The sequence below is a fragment of the Accipiter gentilis genome, chromosome W, assembly GCF_929443795.1.
Source record: "Accipiter gentilis chromosome W, bAccGen1.1, whole genome shotgun sequence".
Classification (NCBI taxonomy): Eukaryota; Metazoa; Chordata; class Aves; order Accipitriformes; family Accipitridae; genus Astur; species Astur gentilis.
Genome location: NC_064918.1, coordinates 13258062 through 13277040, shown reverse-complemented (window position 1 = coordinate 13277040; position 18979 = coordinate 13258062). Strand labels below are relative to the sequence as shown.

The 18979-nt window shown below is 41.2% G+C and overlaps 2 protein-coding genes across 11 annotated transcripts in view; one reads left to right on the top strand and one right to left on the bottom strand.

Annotated features, from left to right (window-relative positions):
* LOC126035239 (erbin-like) overlaps window positions 1-16769 on the top strand; it is a 171245-nt gene extending 154476 nt beyond the window's left edge. For all 10 annotated transcript variants that reach the window (XM_049793514.1, XM_049793513.1, XM_049793508.1 and 7 more), the window contains 3 exons: window positions 5-97; window positions 697-771; window positions 11840-16769. In XM_049793514.1, coding sequence (XP_049649471.1) covers window positions 5-97; window positions 697-771; window positions 11840-11947 — 276 coding nt within the window. In that variant the 3' untranslated portion in view covers window positions 11948-16769. The remainder of the gene's footprint in view (window positions 1-4; window positions 98-696; window positions 772-11839) is intronic.
* LOC126035315 (translation initiation factor IF-2-like) overlaps window positions 1-18979 on the bottom strand; it is a 307625-nt gene that overhangs the window by 197474 nt on the left and 91172 nt on the right. The gene's annotated exons all lie outside the window — the stretch shown is intronic.

Sequence of the window (18979 nt, the reverse complement as noted above, 5' to 3'; positions counted from 1 at the left end):
TTAGATTCGAGTCAGAATTGACAAGGATCCAGAACTTGGATTTAGTATATCAGGAGGAGTTGATGGTAGAGGAAATCCATTCAGACCTGAAGATGATGTGAGTATTTTATACTAATGCATCTTAACATCATTCTGATTAATTTTTTTTTCTAGTTTTTACCAAATTAAAGAAATATGTATATCCCCCAAACCCAAGCCACTAAATTCCAGGGCTTGATGTGAGAAAATTGAGGACAAATTATTATGTAAAATCAAGGTGATAGGCAACCACTGTGGTCACATGAAAACACAGAAGATTATTCTGACTGACTGTTTCTTGCACTGTTCTAGATATGAGTCAACAGATTTGAGATAGTGAATTATGGAGTTTACAATTAGGAAGCCTCTTAAAAGAGAACATGATTTAGCCTACAGCCTTATTTCTGGTGGTTGATAATTCATCTTGACATGTACATCTGCCAAATTAAACAAAGGCAGATCAGAATTTGCCCTTCAATATTCTTTTAAAGGCAATTCTCCTGGATTTAACATCAGAAAAGGAAGGCAGTCACACAAGCCAGTAGATCTGTAGAATAATATCGCATTCTCTTCTACTTGGGATGGAAAACTGAGATGTTTTGAATTGCATCTGTTTCATGCTACCACAATATTTATGAAATAAGTTGTTAAAAAAGTCTTCCACTTCTGTTTTTCAAGGGTATATTTGTAACCAGAGTGCAACCAGAAGGACCAGCGTCTAAGTTGTTGCAGCCTGGAGATAAAATAATTCAGGTACTGTAGTCATCTAATTAACTAGCCTGTGTAATATACCAGTTCATTTTTAGTTTGCACCTTTTCTAAGAGCAGAATATTTAATTTTTATATAGATTGCCAGTATCTTTTCCAGAAGCATTCTTATATTCTAGGATGATGCTTTTCGTTTTCTTCCACCTAACATTAGGATAGGTGATACAGGATGAAGCATTAATCAGTTGGATCATTTTTCATATTCTGGACATTTTTCACACTTTTAAAGACAAAAAAGAGGCCTAATGTTGGCATTCAAGATGGAATGTGAGCATTTTCATTAGGCTTTACTATCATTCAGTTATTTAACTTGTGGTTATTTACATGTAGTTTTCTGAATAATCCATTGTCTGAACACCAGCAGTTGCAGCTCTTACATTCCCCTCCATCCTGCAGTTCTTGCCAGTCTTTGCTGACTCTCCCCCATCTGACAGGCTGGACATGTGCAAGCACTGGCAGAAGCTTCCTCTTTGCTGACTGATAACTGTCTGGTCACAGCATGTACCTCCTAGCTGCCCCATCTGCAGGCAAGCCAAGTAGATTGCTTCAGGAGCCATGGCTTCTGGGCTGCAGCTGTGCAGTTCTTTTCTGTAGGAAGTCAGTACCTTTCAGACTTCTACTGTATCCGATTTGTTTGAAATTTGTCTGATGGTCTCAGAAATTATTTGGGAAGGGGTCAAGGAAATGGACAAAGGGATTATATAAGCCTTACTTTCTTGGGGAAACAGGCTAACAGGACATTTGAACTGCCGTGATTGAGAGACAGGACACAGCTTGATGCAAGCAGAGGGTCCGTTTTATTGCATATAACACTCGTTTATATAGAAAATTGGAAGACACATTTTTTTAACTGATTGATTATTATGCTTCAAAGTTCTTATCAGCGCGCTAATTGGTAGCTACTTAACTTTAACAATTGGACTGTCAGCAACTAAGCTATTTTTGCAAAAGACTCTAAGTTCCAGCACCTTATCGAACATGACTCATAGGTCAGTAATTCTCCACCACCTCGGCGCCTCTCTATTCCCCTTATCAGGCCTCCCAAGGTTTATAGCCTACAAGTTCCAGCACATCTCTTTCTAACAACGGAGCAGTACCCGCCATCCTGTCTGATTCCTTCAAATCTCTCCCCACATCTCCCCCTTCCTGTTGCACAAAAAGAATCTTTTTCATGGAGCGCTCTATCAGTCGTTGCAAACATTGTAACATGCAGGGTAAAAAAAGCAATAAGAGAATAAAGACGGCTAAAGCATAAACAATAGTCTGTACTAAGCTTCTTAACCACCCTGATAGCCCCCATCCTCCAAAAAGTTTGTCTAACCAATCCCAACTATCATCTTGTCGGAGTTTAGAGACTCCTTTTTTAAGTTGTTGAATACTAGCATGAATCGATTCTGAGTGGTCGGAGAGATTCATACAACACATACCTTCAAAATCTTCACAGCCGTGACCTTGTGCTAAAAGCAAGAAATCTATAGCAGCTCTATTTTGTAATGTAGCATGGTGAACACTATCCACATCTAACAAAAGGCCAGACAATGCATTGCTAGTGGCATTCATCTGTTTAGCAAGCCAGCAGCCAAGCTTATCTAATGTTGCTAATGCTTTTCCAGCGGTGGCTCCTGGTAACAAAAAAGAAGCAACAAAGCGCTGACTCAAAGACCAAAATTCTGTATTATCGTCACAGTCGGGGGTATATGCATGGATGCTGCGCTTTGCCCTGTGGGATAAATGATGTTGTAAAATCATAGATGTATTAGGAGTTAGGACAGAGAGGCGTCCGAGGCTACATGGACCTCCCTTTATATGAGAAGGGATAATGGGCCATGCTCTATCTCCACAAATAAAGAATATCCCCAACGGTAACAAAAGGGGAGTATTGCTAGATTTAGACAGGTTTGTTGCTGTATAATTACACCAAGCACTAGCATTTTTAAAAATTGGATGGGCAGGAAAGACATCCCATGCTTTAGACCGATTTTTTCCTGTATAGTTAAACTTAACACAAAAATCCATTTTTACTGATCCAAGAAGCTCAATTTCTTGTGGTTCCAGAGTAGCCTGTGGGAGAAAGGAGACCCATGCATCCCACTCGTTCATCAAATTTTGTGACAGAGCTGGAAAAGCATGTTTTACACTTTCAGGTATTGGCCACTTATCTAGCGGCAGACCTACGAGGCATGTAGAAAAGGGGTTATTAGGTGAGGCGGTGGCAAGACACAAAGTGTCTTGTCCAGTTATATTTGCTAGCGTGACCCATACATTGACCTTAGGGAGTGCAGGGGGAAATGAGAGAGATGAATAGCCTTGCGCTATTGTCATTAGTGCTAGAAAAAATAGATATTATTTTAAAGATTTCTTTGCTTTGGCTCATTTAACAATCCCCAGTCTATGAATTTCCGTAGGTGTACTCCGTAGCCTCAAGAAGGTCAGGGATTGGTTGTTCAGGAGGGCGATCTGGGGGTTGAGCAGAGTCCCTGCCGGGCTTGTCGGGCGCTCGAGGCAGGGATTCACGGAATGGACGCACGTTCTTTGCTGGAATCCACCTCGGGCCTTTCTCTGTGGAGACACAAGCATAACCTCTTCCCCACGTGACAAGGGGATATGGTCCCATTATTTTACCTGTTTCTGGGTCGAGAACCAACACTGGGGCTTTAACTCGTGTCTCGAGTGAAGTATTCGCATTCAAATGTCGAACTATCGGAGGATTATTATCTAGCAAAGAACAATCCAAGAAGTTAAAAACATACAAAGCTTTTTGTAATCGTTCCTCAGGGGTGGCAGTCCCTATTCCCCCTTTTTGTTGTTGTAGTAGGCACTTCAAAGACTGGTGAGAACGTTCAATTAGAGATTGACTTGTAGGGGAATGAGGGATGCCAGTAATGTGAGTCACACCCCAGGAGTCAAGAAAGGCTTTCGTTGCTGTTGAGACATATGCAGGGCCATTGTCCATTTTTATTTGTGAGGGTATGCCCAAGGTGGCAAAGTCATGTGTTAAATGTTTACGGACGTCACGCGCCTTCTCTCCTGTGTGGCAAGAAGAAAACAAAGCGCCTGAAAAGGTGTCAATAGAAGAATGAATATATTTCAATTTACCAAATTCCGGATAATGTGTAACGTCTGTTTGCCATTGTTGTAAGCTTTGTAGACCTCTAGGATTAACCCCTCCTGCTATCGATGGGAAAGAATGCCTTTGGCAGTCAGGACACACGGCGATAATATCAGACGCTTGTTGGGAAGTAAGCCCAAACTGTCATTTGAGACCTCCAGCATTCTGGTGAAAAAAGGAATGGCTGAGTTTAGCTTGTGCTATGCGATCCGGCAATACTTGTACTGGTAGCGTCAGCAAATCTGCTCATCGGTTCCCTTCTGCAATAAAACCAGGCAAAGAAGTATGCGATCTGACATGCATAACAAAATAGGGGTGAGGGTGAGAATCCAAAAGAAAGATAAGTTCTTGTAATAAAACAAACAGTTCGGAATGTGAGATATTACGTAATACAGATGCTTCAGCTCGCTCAACAATCCCTGCAACATAAGCTGAATCAGTGATAAGGTTAAGGGGTGTGGACCACCTCCGAAAAACCCGAACAACTGCAGTCAGTTCCACTATCTGGGGAGAACCAGGAACGGTCTCTATGTCTGAGTCCCATCATCCGTGGTGGTCGTCCCACCACAAGATGACTGATTTGTGTGATTTCCCAGACCCATCTATAAATACAGTAAGGACTTGCAATGGCTGGTCACTTTTTTTTGGCCTGGATATCAAGTGAACATTGGCGTTAAGCAGCTTATGCGGAGGTGGGTGGGATGTGAGTTGACCCATATAGTCTGCCAATGCCATACTAAAAACGTCTGACTGCTGATAAAGCCATTGTAAATACATGTTTGTCACAGGTAGGCAGATACAAGTAAAGTCTATTCCTGATAATGTTAGTAAGCGTTGTCGGGCTTTAATTATCAAAGAAGCAAGCATCTCATGCTGTGTCAAAATGTTTTTTGTAGATTGATTTGGCAAAAAAATCCATTCAATAATTAACAGTGGGTCTGACTTCTGAGGATCCCATTGAAAAATCAGTGCATGAGGCTGTCGAGCGGGGTTTAAAATGATGAGATAAAAGGGTAATTCAGGGGCCCACTGGTGAGCTTGCCTGTTGGCAATCGCTGTGGCAACCCTTTGCAAAGAGTCAACAGCCTCAGAGCTAAGACTGCGGGGGGAACGTAAGTCAGTATCCCCTTTAAGCAGTTCAAATAAAGGACTTAAGTCTGCATTAGAAATTCCCAACAGCGGTCGGACCCAATTGATTGTTCCCAATAATTTCTGTACATCATGCAAGTTTCTAATGTTTGTCTGTATCTGTAAGGGTTGAGGAACTATAGTTTGAGCCCTGATGTGCCAACCTAAGTACTTCCATGGTGGTATTTTTTGAATTTTTTCCAGCACAATACAGAGGCCTGCCGAGTTGACGGCAGCCATGACAAGGGCTACAGCTTCCTCCATGACCTGGTGATGTTGTGCGGCCACCAAGATGTCATCCATATAATGATATAACCAGACACTAGGCATTGCAATCCTAACCGGACTCAGTACTTTAGCTACATACCATTGACGAATTGTAGGACTATTCTTCATTCCTTGTGGCAGCACAACCCACTGGTACCTTTGCAACGGAGCTTGCATATTGACGCTTGGAACTGAAAAGGCAAATTTAGGAGCATCCTCAGAGTGTAGTGGGATATTAAAAAAGCAATCTTTGAGATCGATAACAGTCAAATACCAATTTCAAGGAATCATAGTTGGGGACGGGAGTCCTGGTTGGAGGGCTCCCATGTCTTCCATAGCGTCATTAATTTTTCTGAGGTCGTGGAACAAGCGCCACTTGCCGGTATGTTTTTTAATAACAAAGATAGGTGAGTTCCAAGGACTGGTAGAAGGCACAATATGCCCTTTTGTTAACTGTTCTATAACTAATTCTTGGAGGGTGCGAAGCTTTTCCAGTGGTAGGAGCCATTGATCTACCCAAATAGGGGTATTGGTCTTCCATGTCAATTTAAGGGTGTCGTGCGCTTCAATGACCCCTTCTAAAAATGTGTCCGAATGGACATTCCCCACTGGGACAGCACATCACGCCCCCATAGAATCATAGGGACGGGTAACACAAAAGGTTTAACAGAGGCTATATGCCCCTCTGGACCTTGGATTTGGATTAATTCCACACTTTGGCGGCTGTTACCAGTTCCTCCAATTCCAGCCAATGCTTGGGAAGCATTAGCCAGAGGCCATTGTGGAGGCCACTTAGCCAGAGATATTACTGTGACATCGGCTCCAATATCAAAAATTCCATTTAGTACTACTTGTTGCCCTCTGCGGATAAGGGTACATTGACATACAGGTCGGTTCTGAGAAATAGATTGCACCCATAGAATTTGTGGGTCCCCTGTAGACCCAAACCCTCCCCACCTTTGAGATTAACTAGGAATGGGGGAGTTCATCCCCGCAGGAATCAATATTAATTGTGCTACACGACTACTTTTAGGTATCATGCAGGGAGGAAACGGAGTCCAAGCCATAATTTTAATTTCATCAGTACTATCAGAATCAATGACCCCTGGTAACACAAAAAGCCCCGACAATGTGGTAGATGATCTTCCTAACAACAGCGCTTGTGTTTTGGGGGGCAAGGGTCCCGAAATATTTGTCGACAGCAAGTGAACTGAACAGTCAAGTAACGTTACTGTGTGGGCGGTTGCCAGGTCCAGTCCGGCACTCCCGGCTGTTGCTGGACGGAGACTTGAGGCACTGCTGCTTCACTCTGTGGGGGTTGAGATGTTGGCTGCAGTACTTGTGTCTGCGCGCGTCGCTGCCCCACGCTCTGCGACCAGTTTCCCTGTATCAGTTGACCCTGAAAATCATACTTAGACCGACATTGATTAGCATAATGACGCCCTTTTCGGCATCTAGGGCAAACCCCAGGGGCTTGGTGCCTGGCTTCCGTATTCATAGACAGGCAGTTCTTTTTTAAATGCCCTGGTTTACCACAGCCGTAGCAATTCCCCAAATGTGACGGACCGCGCATGGCTGCAAAGGCAGCAGCCATGGCCTCAAATTTATGATCCACAGTGCCAATTCTATTACAAGCTTCCACCATTTCAATCAGTGTAGGATTTGGTTTAGGGAAGGATTTCAGGAGCTTTTTACAATCCACATTAGCATTTTCTACAGCCAGTTTCAACAACAAAATTTCTCGCGCTTCTGCATTGTCTATCTGACGCTCCAGAGCCTGTTTTAATCTATCAATAAATTGCATATAGGGCTCTCAGGGTCCTTGAGTAATAGTTGTAAAAGCTTTCTGTGGCTTTTGCGTGTCAGGGACCTTAAAAAAAGCCTTTTTTGCTTCTTCACGGACCGCTTCAAGAGCCTCCCGAGGGATATCCCGTGCCTGGGCTATCGGATCAGTGTGCTGACCGGTGCCGGTAAGATGTTCTATGGTTAATGCAGCCACAACTTGATTAGCATTACCCATAAACGTGAGAAGAAGTGCCTGGAGCCCCCCCCTCCAATGTGACTCCCACAGCATAAGCTGAATCGGAGTTAACAGTAATTTTTCTAGAGACTTTAAATCATGAGGAGTCATAACATAAGTATCAAAACCAGAAGATAACAGGCTCACGAAATAAGGAGAGGAAAGCCTGTGCTCCGTGACAGTACAGTGCAGTTCCTTAATTACGGGAAAGGATAAGGCTTCCCATTGTGCCCCCCGGCCTTGATAAATTACAGGGGCAACTATCATTTTGGCAATCTCGAGATCCCCTTCCTTTAAGGCTTGGTGTCTTATATTAGCCCACACGTCGTGTGGGTCAGGGGGATATAGGTCTGTCTCCTTTTCGGGGTTTACCGGCCCTGGATCAAAGGGGTCCTCCTCCGGAGGATAATTTGTGGCGCCGGCCTCTGGGGATCCTCGGCAGCTTTGATTTTCCGAAGGCAGAGAAGGGACCATGGGGGTATTCCCTTTAGTCTTTACGTCGCCATTATCACTCTCCTCTTGAGCTTTTAGGGTTTGAAAAATGATCCTCCACCACAGAAGCATACGCTGTGCTTCTACATCCCCCGATGTGGCAGATTCCCACAACTTCACCCCCACATCATCCCAAAGTTCCCGCATAAAGATACTAGAAGCAGTTACAGCAGATATCTTCATTTGTACCCATTTAAGCATGGCTTTAAGATCATGCCCGGAGATAACTTTCCCATGCTTTTGAAGAAGAGCTTTCATAAGCTCATATACATCTCTTTCCAGGGAAGACGCTTGATTCCCCATGTTTCCCACAGCTCACCTCTCTACTCCGGAGGGATTTCAGGCCGGCCGGCTCCTGCTTCCTTTCAGCAGCTCATTCAACGTTCTGTGGGACTCGCAGCATGCCACACAGATAGGCGGTTCCTGGACCCTGGAATCACGTCAGGGTCACCAATTTGCCGCGATTGAGAGACGGGACACAGCTTGATGCAAGCAGAGGGTCCATTTTATTGCATATAACACTCGTTTATATAGAAAATTGGAAGACACATTTTTTTAACTGATTGATTATTATGCTTCAAAGTTCTTATCAGCACGCTAATTGGTAGCTACTTAACTTTAACAATTGGACTGTCAGCAACTAAGCTATTTTTGCAAAAGACTCTAAGTTCCAGCACCTTATCGAACATGACTCATAGGTCAGTAATTCTCCACCACCTCGGCGCCTCTCTATTCCCCTTATCAGGCCTCCCAAGGTTTATAGCCTACAAGTTCCAGCACATCTCTTTCTAACAACGGAGCAGTACCCGCCATCCTGTCTGATTCCTTCAAATCTCTCCCCACAGGAAGGGGTCAAGGAAATGGACAAAGGGATTATATAAGCCTTACTTTCTTGGGGAAACAGGCTAACAGGACATTTGAACAGTGCTGTAGCCACCCTAAAAGTTGCAGAGCTTGTTAAAAATTATTAATTATTCACCACATTACTAGTTTGAGAATGCTTATAGAGTCAACTCTGCTGCATTTCTGTTTTCTAAAAAAAAACCCCAAAAAACACCCACAAAAAAAACCCAAAACCCCACTGTTATTTCAATTAAACCACAGCCTCATGTGAACTTTCTAAAACAAAGCCAAACTGCACACAGAGCATAATTCTTCCAATGAAAGAAAAAGACAACAAGCACACAGAAAAAAAAAAAAACAAAGATCAAGTTGTTCCAACTAAAAGATAGCTTGGTTTTGAGCATGGCAAATAGTTCTGTACTTGTTCTTCCTCATTGGGGCTAGAGAAAGCTGGCTTTAAGTCCTATTTCTCTTTGTTGTGGTTTAACCCCAGCTAGCAACTAAGCACCACGCAGCCGCTCACTCACTTCCCCCCCACCCAGTGGGATGGGGGAGAAAATCGGGAAAAGAAATAAAACCTGTGGGTTGAGATAAGAACGGTTTAATAGAATATAAAATGAAGAAACTAATAATGATAATGATAACACTAATAAAATGACAACAGCAATAATAAAAGGATTGGAATGTACAAATGACGTGCAGGGCAATTGCTTACCACCCGCCGATTGACACCCAGCTAGTCCCTGAGCAGCGATCCCCCCACCCCCACTCCCCCCAGTTTATATACTAGATGTGATGTCACATGGTATGGAATACACTGTTGGCCAGTTTGGGTCAGCTCCCCTGGCTGTGTCCTGTACCAACTTCTTGTGCCCCTCCAGCCTTCTTGCTGGCTGGGCATGAGAAGCTGAAAAATCCTTGACTTTAGTCTAAACATTACTTAGCAACAACTGAAAAGATCACTGTTATCAACATTCTTCACATACTGAACTCAAAACATAGCACTGTACCAGCTACTAGGAAGACAGTTAACTCTATCTAGCCAAAACCAGGACACTCTTACTGATGTAGACAACTTTAAGGAAGGAGGGAAACCCTCCAACACTCCATACAGGAACAAGAAGCATGTTAAACCTTTGAAAATACTGGCAGCATATTTGTTATATATTTATTGAGTGGAATGTGTATGAAAGGGTAACCTTAGTTTTAATGGTTTATTCCTGTATTTATGGAATTTCATTTGTCTTTGTGAAATTTATAATGAAGTTTCCTTTTGTCATGCTGGCACTCTTCTTGGGTTTTGCTTTTTGTTTAATAAGGAATTTATAGTTTGAAAAAGAGCTGAAGAAGTTGCATTTGCATGCTTAGACAATTACAGGCTGTTTTGTTTCTCATAACTAACAATATTTTTTTGTGTAACAGCATGTTCTTTATACTCATGATAATCCCAGTGACAATGTAACAACAGCCCTACTGTCTTGTTGCTGCTTAGACAACATCTGTGGTTTTTGACTGAACATCATCTCTCCCAAAATGACTTTGCTATTCTTGATTTTGCAACATTCTCTGTAAAACGTGCATTAGACATGCATATTATAATGTGTGTCTGATACATATGTCTAATAAAAATGACTACATGACTAGTGACTAGATAATTGCATGTAAGTCTTAAGATATTGTTGCATATTAGGTTAGGACTAGGACATTCTGTACAAATGATGATTTGGAAGGGTTATTGCCACTTTTGCTTTCTGAACAGTCTATATGTAAAACTTTCTCTGCAACCCTAGACAGATTTAAAAATCACTGCCTTTATAACAAAGGATTCAGCTGGTAGCAACAGCAACTGTTTGGTGATGGGATAAGCAACTGCAACTCCAAAACAGCGCAGCTAAGGCACAGACCACATGACCAGTTCTCTCTGTTGCCATATAAGGGGCTGTAGCTCATGGAGAAAGGTGAGATGCACAACTGGAAGCAGTAACAGTTTAAACTGGACAAATCTGTCATTCCGCAAGATTTTACCACCCAAACAGAATATGAATTTGCAGTAATACACCCTGAGAAGTTGAACCGTAGCCATGTTTTCCCTGTCTTTTGTAGGCCACTTAGGCTTGCTTGTATTTGCCAAGCCAAACCTGTCCCAAGAATGACGTTGTTGCTTAGAGTCATAGGAAAATTCAAGCTGGGGGTGACCTCAGGAGGTCTCATGCCCAATCTCCTGCTCAAAGCAGGGTCAGCTAGTAGGTCGGAACAGGTTACTCAGGGATTTATCCAGGAAGGTCTTAGAAAACTTCCAAGGACAAAGACTGCGCAACCTCTCAGAGCAACCTGGTCCACTGCTAGACATGGCAGGGGGATGGGAATTTTCATTACATCCAGTCTGAACTGTGTTCCACAAAGAACTGGTGGGGGTGTAGAGTTAGTGTGTCACAATATAATGGTCTTAGTGTTAGCAACAAGTATTCTAAGCTCTGTTCTACTATTACTACTGTCTCAACTCCCAAGCTATAGTAGCAGACCTTGTGGTAAGTTGGATCAGTTCCTACCAGATTGCCTGATTAAATTGTCTGGATTTAATTGCTGAATGATAACATGCTCTCCTTCTGAAATCAGCCCCTCACGTGAAAGGTGAGAGTTCCCCTAGATACATACTTCATAAGGAATTAAAGGTACTAGATTTTTGAGGATACAGAGAAACATAGAGGAGAACACCCAAAACATGGGAAGAATTTGGAGTGCTAGAAAAGGGGAGTAAAGTCCTATTAAAATGGTTCCCAATGCCATGAATGTTTTTTTGTTAAAGGCTTCAATAGTTTTAATTTATCACAAATGCCATTTCTAGTATTTAAACTGGGATGTATCATTTGTACTGCATTTTCTTTTTTTTGGCATGGCTGTATTGAGGCTGATGAATTCAATGTCTGATGTTAATGGCTTAAAGTTCAGCTTTCTCTTTTGGTTATTTGCAAATATATTCAATACCTTTGGGGCAAAATTCTTCCAAGGCTAACACAGTAGTTTAATTTCTTGTAGCATACAGGTACATGTTCAACTCACATCAACAATGTGATCTGCAAATCTGCAGTGTTTTATTGTCTGCATTCATATAAAATTTTATTATTTTAAACTTAGTTCAAACTTTAACATGAAATATGAGACTGTCGTTTTCAATTTTAAATTTTTCTTTTTAGGCTAATGGATACAGCTTCATCAATATTGATCATGGACAAGCAGTATCTTTGCTAAAGACTTTTCAGAATGCAGTGGAACTCATCATTGTACGAGAAGTTTCTTCATAAATACTGTGGATTGAGGGGAAAAGCCAGCAGTATTCATTGAAAGACTTATGGGAAACTGAATATTTTGCCTATTTTTATACACAAAAGGAACTTGAAAAGAATTATGATCAAAATTTGTACAGGAAATTAAATCCTGAACTTGTGGTTAAAGGGGGAAAAAACACGGTATAGAACATTCAAGAAATAATTTTGGAAATTCATATGGTGAATAAACTTGTTTTTAAGCATTATAGAAATCTAAGAATCACTCCTCCAAGAACAAACCTGTGTTGATTTTTTTTGTACAGGTGGTTGGTTTATTTTCGGAAAATTCATACACATTACTAAACTTGGTGCAAGGCTTTGCGAAGCCTTCGTTGTAGCCAATGGACAGATGGCAGGACTGTCTGCCCTGTAGCTGTTTATTGCCTTTATTTTTATTCACCAGATATTAATGTGTTATGCTGAAAACACTTCTGTAGCTATGGACAGAAGATATGAAATGTTGGCTTTGCTATGTGCACATTGTATAGATGAACAGGTAGATGGAAGGTGGTGCTGGTTGGACAGAATAAAGGTCAGGTGAAACAACTATCTGCTATCTAAATCTGGAATCAAGAAAGAAGAAAAAGTGTTTAGTTCTGGAGTGTATGTCTACCAATAGAAAATGCAACAAAGGCTTACGGTGTTTTTTTTAGGAAGACTGTAACTACAAATTTGTGGTATTCTACAGGATTTGTTCTTAATGTAGTCATTGAATATTCATTTACCACATGTGATTCATGTTTAGTTGGGTTTTCTTGCATACAGAATTTTTTCAACTGTACTGTGAAAATGTGCCCAGAGGTTTTGCTCCGTCATGGAAATCCCCAATTTTGTGCAAATGGTGATACTTATCTTTATAAAAAGTACTCCATTTTAACCTTATAGATTTTAAAAAAGAAACTGAAATGGCCATTTTTAAGGTTGTTGCCTGTAACATATATTTAAACACAAAGTAAATGATGCAGGAAAGGTTATGAAAGTCATCTCGATTTTGTTTGGCCTTTACATTGCCTTGTTAATCAAAAAGGAAACCATACATATGGAGCTAGGTAACCAAAGCAAGCTTGTGAAATTTTGAACAGTGATAGAGAATCACTGTGGTGAGATGGAGAGCAAAGGGAGGGTGTACTTACAACCCACCAGTTCATAATGATGTTTCCTAAAGGGCTGTTCCTACAGGTAACATTAAATGTGAACTAGACACTTCAGAGTCATTAAAGGGTTTCTAACTATATTAATGTAATAGTGATTTACCACAGGCTGCCTTTGTTCCTTATTACTGTATAAAATATTCAATTATGCTTTTATTAATTTTGTTTACCAGAAACATTATTTTTCTCTTTCTCCTTTGTAATTGAATAGAGACTGCATAATCTGCTGTGATAATTAATATGCAGTTGTTATGGACCAGGGAAAAGTGCCATAGAAGACCAATAACTGTTTTTAATCAGGGCTAATGATTAGACTGTCATTGGAGCAATATTCAGTTATTGCAGTTCATTTTTAATTACATATAATTTGGTAGTTTGAAACGGGTATAAGTTGCTTTTTTCAACCCATGTGTACAAAAGTTAATGCTTTTAATAAAGCTAGCAAAAACACCAGCCTCCTGTAGTTTTGGAACAATGAGCTGGAAGAGAGAGGAATTATACATAGCTAGTGGTAATAAACAGGCAGTACTTAAATAAGTGAACTGCAATATTATTGCACTTCTTTCAAAGATGTTAACTATTGCTTATTGTACTGTGTATAGTTCTAATAATTTTAATTGAAACCCTTTAGCAACTTTGTATATTTTAATTATTTTTAGTTTATTTTTGGTAATATTTACATAGGAAATGATTTTTTTATATATATATTACCAGAAATGTGCTGTATTTTGATAAAATTCACTTATTTTCTGTGTGCTGTTAATATTCAAAGAAAAGAATGAGAAACATAGCTATATAATGGCAGGCTTCAGTGTTCCCCTTCTAAGATGTGTTTTGTTGTTGTATAGTTTCTATTTTCTTATTTGAAAATGCACAATGTTCACACTGCCTTTTAAAGGGAATGCATACAGACAAGTCCTAAATTAAATTGGTCTTCTACATAACCTGTATCTTTGGGAAGGGGAAAAGTCCAAAAAGCAGAACTGATTCTTTACTGATCTTGGACTGACTTTGTATATATTTTGCAGTACATTTAAATATATCACTGAGAAATTACACTGTATTGTATTTTGCTTTAATGGTAACAGAAGTTTTAAACTTAATTTTCAGATTTACGTATCACAAGAAAATTCTACCAAAAACTGTTTGGCTCTGATAGAACTGTAGGAGTAGAGATTTATAGCAAGAAGTTTAGTACTTCTTGTGGAAATAGAATAGTTGGAAGGGACCCACAACAATCATCTAGTCCAACTGCCTGACCACTTCAGGGCTGACCAAAATTTAAAGCATGTTATTAAGGGCATTGTCCAAATGCCTCTTAAACACTGACAGGCATGGGGCATCAACCACCTCTCTAGGAAGCCTGTTCCAGTGTTTGACCATCCTCTCAGTAAAGAAATGCTTCCTAATGTCCAGTCTAAACCTCCCCTGACACAGCTTTGAACTATTCCCATGTGTCTTGTCACTGGATACCAGGAGAAGAGATCAGCACCTCCCTCTCCACTTCTCCTCCTCAGGAAGCTGTAGAGAGCAATGAGGTCACCCCTCAGCCTCCTTTTCTCCAAACTAGACAAACCCTGAGTCCTCAGCCACTACTCATAGGACATTCCTTCCAGCCCTTTCACCAGCTTTGTTGCCCTCCTCTAGATGCATTCAAGGACTTTAACATCCTTCTTAAATTGTGGGGCCCAAAACTGCACGCAGTACTCAAGGTGAGGCTGCACTAATGCTGAATACAGCAGGATAATCACCTCTTTTGACCAGCTGGTTATACTGTGTTTGATGCACCCCAGGATGTGGTTTGCCCTCTTGGCTGCCAGGGCACACTGCTGACTCATGTTGAGCCTGCTGTCAACCAGAACCCCCAGATCCCTTTCTTGCAGGGCTGCTCTCCAGCCACTCCTCTCCCAATTTATACTTGTGCCCAGCATTACTCCATCCCAGGTGCAGAATCTGGCATTTGGACATGTTAAATTTCATCTCATTAATCATAGCCCAATGTTCCAATCTACCTAGATCCCTCTGCAAGGCCTCTTGTCCCTCAAGAGAGTCAACAGTACCTCCCAGTTTGGTATCATCAGCAAACTTGCTAATGGTGCATTCAACTCCTGCATCCAGATCATTGATAAATATATTGAACAGAACTGGCCCTACAATTGAGCCCTGAGGAACACTGCTGGTGAATGGTCGCCAGCCAGATGTAGCCCCATTCACTACAACCCTTTGAGCCCTGCCCTTCAGCAAGTTCTTCACCCACCACACCATGAACCTGCTCATCCCACAGTTGGACAACTTGTCCAGAAGGATGCTGTGAGGGACAGTATCAAAAGCCTTACTAAAATCCAGAAAAACTACAGCCACTGCCTTCCTTTTACCCACTAGGCAGGTGACCTTATCATAGAAGGGTATCAAAGTAGTTAAACAGGGTTTTCCCTTTGTGGACCCATGTTGACTGTGCCTGATGATTGTTCAGGTTCTTTAAATGCCTTTCAATAGTACCCAGTATAATCTTCTCCATATTTTTTCCAGGTACTGAGGTTAGACTAACAGGTCTGTAGTTCCCTGGGTCTTCCCTCACGCCCTTCTTGTAGATTGGAATAACATTGACTGGCTTCCAGTCAGCAGGGACTTCCCCAGACTCCCAAGACCTTTGATAGATAATCAAGAGGGGTCTTGCCATAACATCCACTAGCTCCTTCAGTACTCTGGGATGAATCCCATCAGGCCCCATGGACTTGTGAACATTCAGCTGATACAGCTGGTCCCCTACAATTTCGGTGTCCACAAATGGCAAGTCACTGTTTCCACACTTGTGGTCGTCTGACTCAGAGGATCAGGCAGCCCAAGGTCTATCAGTATTATTAAAGACTGAGGCAAAAAAACGCATTGAATGCCTCCACTTTTTCTTCATTCCTATTTGTCAAGTGACCATCTTCAACAAGTATTGGGCCAATGTTTTCCTTAGACATCCTCTTGCTATTAAGATGTACTTAAAAAATATAAATACTTGGCCAAAGCTTGTCTTCAGCAAATTAGCACGTTAACTATCTAATAAAACATGGATTATTTGGTAAACATTGGAGTTTTCAGTGGACTGAAATGTGTTTGTTCCTTCAGTGCCTGTGTGTAAACAGATGTCAGACTAGATGATTTTGCAGAGAGTGGGAGAAAGATCTCTCCTGAACTAGTCCAGCCAGGATTCAGCAGGAGGAAAGATAATGTTGGCACTTTTCATTTTGAATGCATCTTAAACTACATTTTGAGTAGAATAAAATCCATCAGCAGCCTAAGTTACTCAGCATGGCAATGAGTTGATGCAAACTCTGTTAATTTTTTCTATTCTTAATAGGTCATTAAAGAATCAGTTCAACTGATGTAATGAAAAGATGAAGTATCCCACATATTTATTATGTAAATATTTTTGAGTTTCTTTTTTGGACTGGAGTTAAAAAAAATGTGTATATACTTGAAAGCATTCTATGAACACAAACACAGCAATAAGCAACACACAGAATCAAACCTTTATGATTATTTTGGTTTTGTTTAGAAATATTACCTTGTCAACAGCTATGAAATGTTTTTATTGATCAGTGTTTATTCAACATTACAAATTTTTGTATATAATTAGACTGTTTCTGAGGTAACACACGGAGAATAGATAATAAACTAATGCTCCTTAAAGCTGTGTGCAATTGACTTCTTTAACTTATAGGAAATTCTCCATAACATGATTTTATTCTTCTATAGTTTCTGTAGACCTTAGTCCTCTATCAATATCCGTTAGTAAAGGCTTATTTGTGTTTATGGCTCTGTACATCTCCATGCCCAAGGGTCTGCTCTAGCTGATTACATTGCAAGCCCAGGTTATTCAGAATAAATACCTTTGTGAATAACCCGATCTTGCAATGAAATCAGCTAGGGCAGCCAGTAGCTGCTCTCCTGAAGAGATGAGTAGTCTTTGTCTGATGCAAATTAATAAGTTTCAATAGCATAGAGGGGTTGTTAAGTCAAGAAGCAGGGTTAACATTAAGAGCATTTTGGGAGTGCTCTAATGAGAGATACAAGGGTTATGCGGTAAAGAAAGTGAAGAGCTACTCGAATGATTGGCTAATGCCAAATGAACGTCAAGTTCTGCCTTACAACTTGGGTTTGAAAGTAAACATCCAAAAAGAAAACCTTATCTCATGCCATAGGAGGTGATTTTTTTGGAAAAACTGGGTTTGTCTTTACTTGTTCCACAGAATTGTATTTTAAGTGACATCTTGTATATTCTCACTCTAGTTGAGAAAGCTTAAGAGTATGTTCACATTTGTCAAGAGTGAATGAACCTAATGTGCTGTTCCACTAAAGCATCAATGCATACTTATCACAGCAGAGGTCGTTTAGGTAGTTCTTGTTTTGCCCATATAACAGTGAAAGTTCTTTAAGAATTTATAATTTTATACTTGAACTGACAGTTTTTCTGAAATGCTAAATGTTACTGTTTCACTAATGTCGTGGTTTCAGCCCAGCCGGTAACAAAGGACCACGCAGCCGCTCGCTCACTCCTCTGCCCCCCTCCGGTGGGATGGGGAGGAGACGGAGGAGAGAAAAGAAAAAGAAACTGGAACCTAGAGGGTTGAGATAAAGGCAGTTTACTGGGACAAACACAAAGAGATTACAACAACAACAACGGCACTAATGGAAAAAAAGTATACAAAAAGAGTGATGCACAGTGCAACAGCTCACCACCCGGGACCCAACGCTCCGCCACTTCCCCCACCGAAAACAGAGAACACCCCCTGGCCCGCTCCCCATTTATATACTGAGCATGATGTCACATGGTATGGAATAGCTCCTTGGCTACTCCAGGTCAGCTGCCCCGGCTATGCCCCCACCTCCCAGGATCCTCTAAAAATTAACTCTACCCCAGCTGAACCTAGGACATTATCCACCCCTTATTCTATACCATCTACATCATGCCCAGATCTTACATTTTCCAATCAACCACTACCACTTTCCTTGTCTTATATATAAGTATATGGACTCCCCCCCCCCACCTTGCACACACACACACATACATAGTGTTCCTTTAGCCTATGGGCTATCCCTCTAATGTGTCCATCGATTTTGGGGCTCCATCTTTTGTAACAGTTCTTCAGGATAAGAGAGAGATGGTGTGAGATGTTGGGTTGTTGTATGCTGCCTCTGGAACTTGTGGCTAGTACATTTGGTGCAGCTCATGCCCTTGGTCTGCAGGTCGAAGATGTTGATCTTGAGGAAATTGCTGGGTGCCAGTTCAAGTTCCATCGCTGTTGTACTTGGCTCAGTTTCAAAAGTCCATCCTGTAGTCATTTGGATAATTCTCACAATAATACCCTTGATATGGCATATAGACACTATAGATACAATGACATGCATTGGCAGGTTATTTAGCATATTTAAATATCATACAGCCCAATTCACTGGCTATTCTCTCCCAAAATCAAATCTCCCTGAGGTACACATCGAACTTCCCCATCCTTCTGCATCACCCACCAGGTGTACCCACGTCCTTGAGCAAAAACAACCCCTTGAATGTGTTTGCCTCTGCTTGAGGGAGGACTAACTCAGACTGTCTTTCCTAACATACTCCTCATGCGCACTACAGGGACTTTATCCCCTTCTACAGTATGTGGAACTCTTGGTTGGGCAGGGCCAGCCCGATTGGCGGATCCTCTAGTATTAACTAACCAAGTGGCTTTTGTTAAATGTGTATCCCAATGCTTGAAAGTTCCACCCCCCATCGCTCTCAATGTAGTTTTCAGCAGTCCATTGTATCGTTCAATTTTTCCGGAGGCCGGTGCGTGATAAGGGATGTGATACACCCACTCAATGC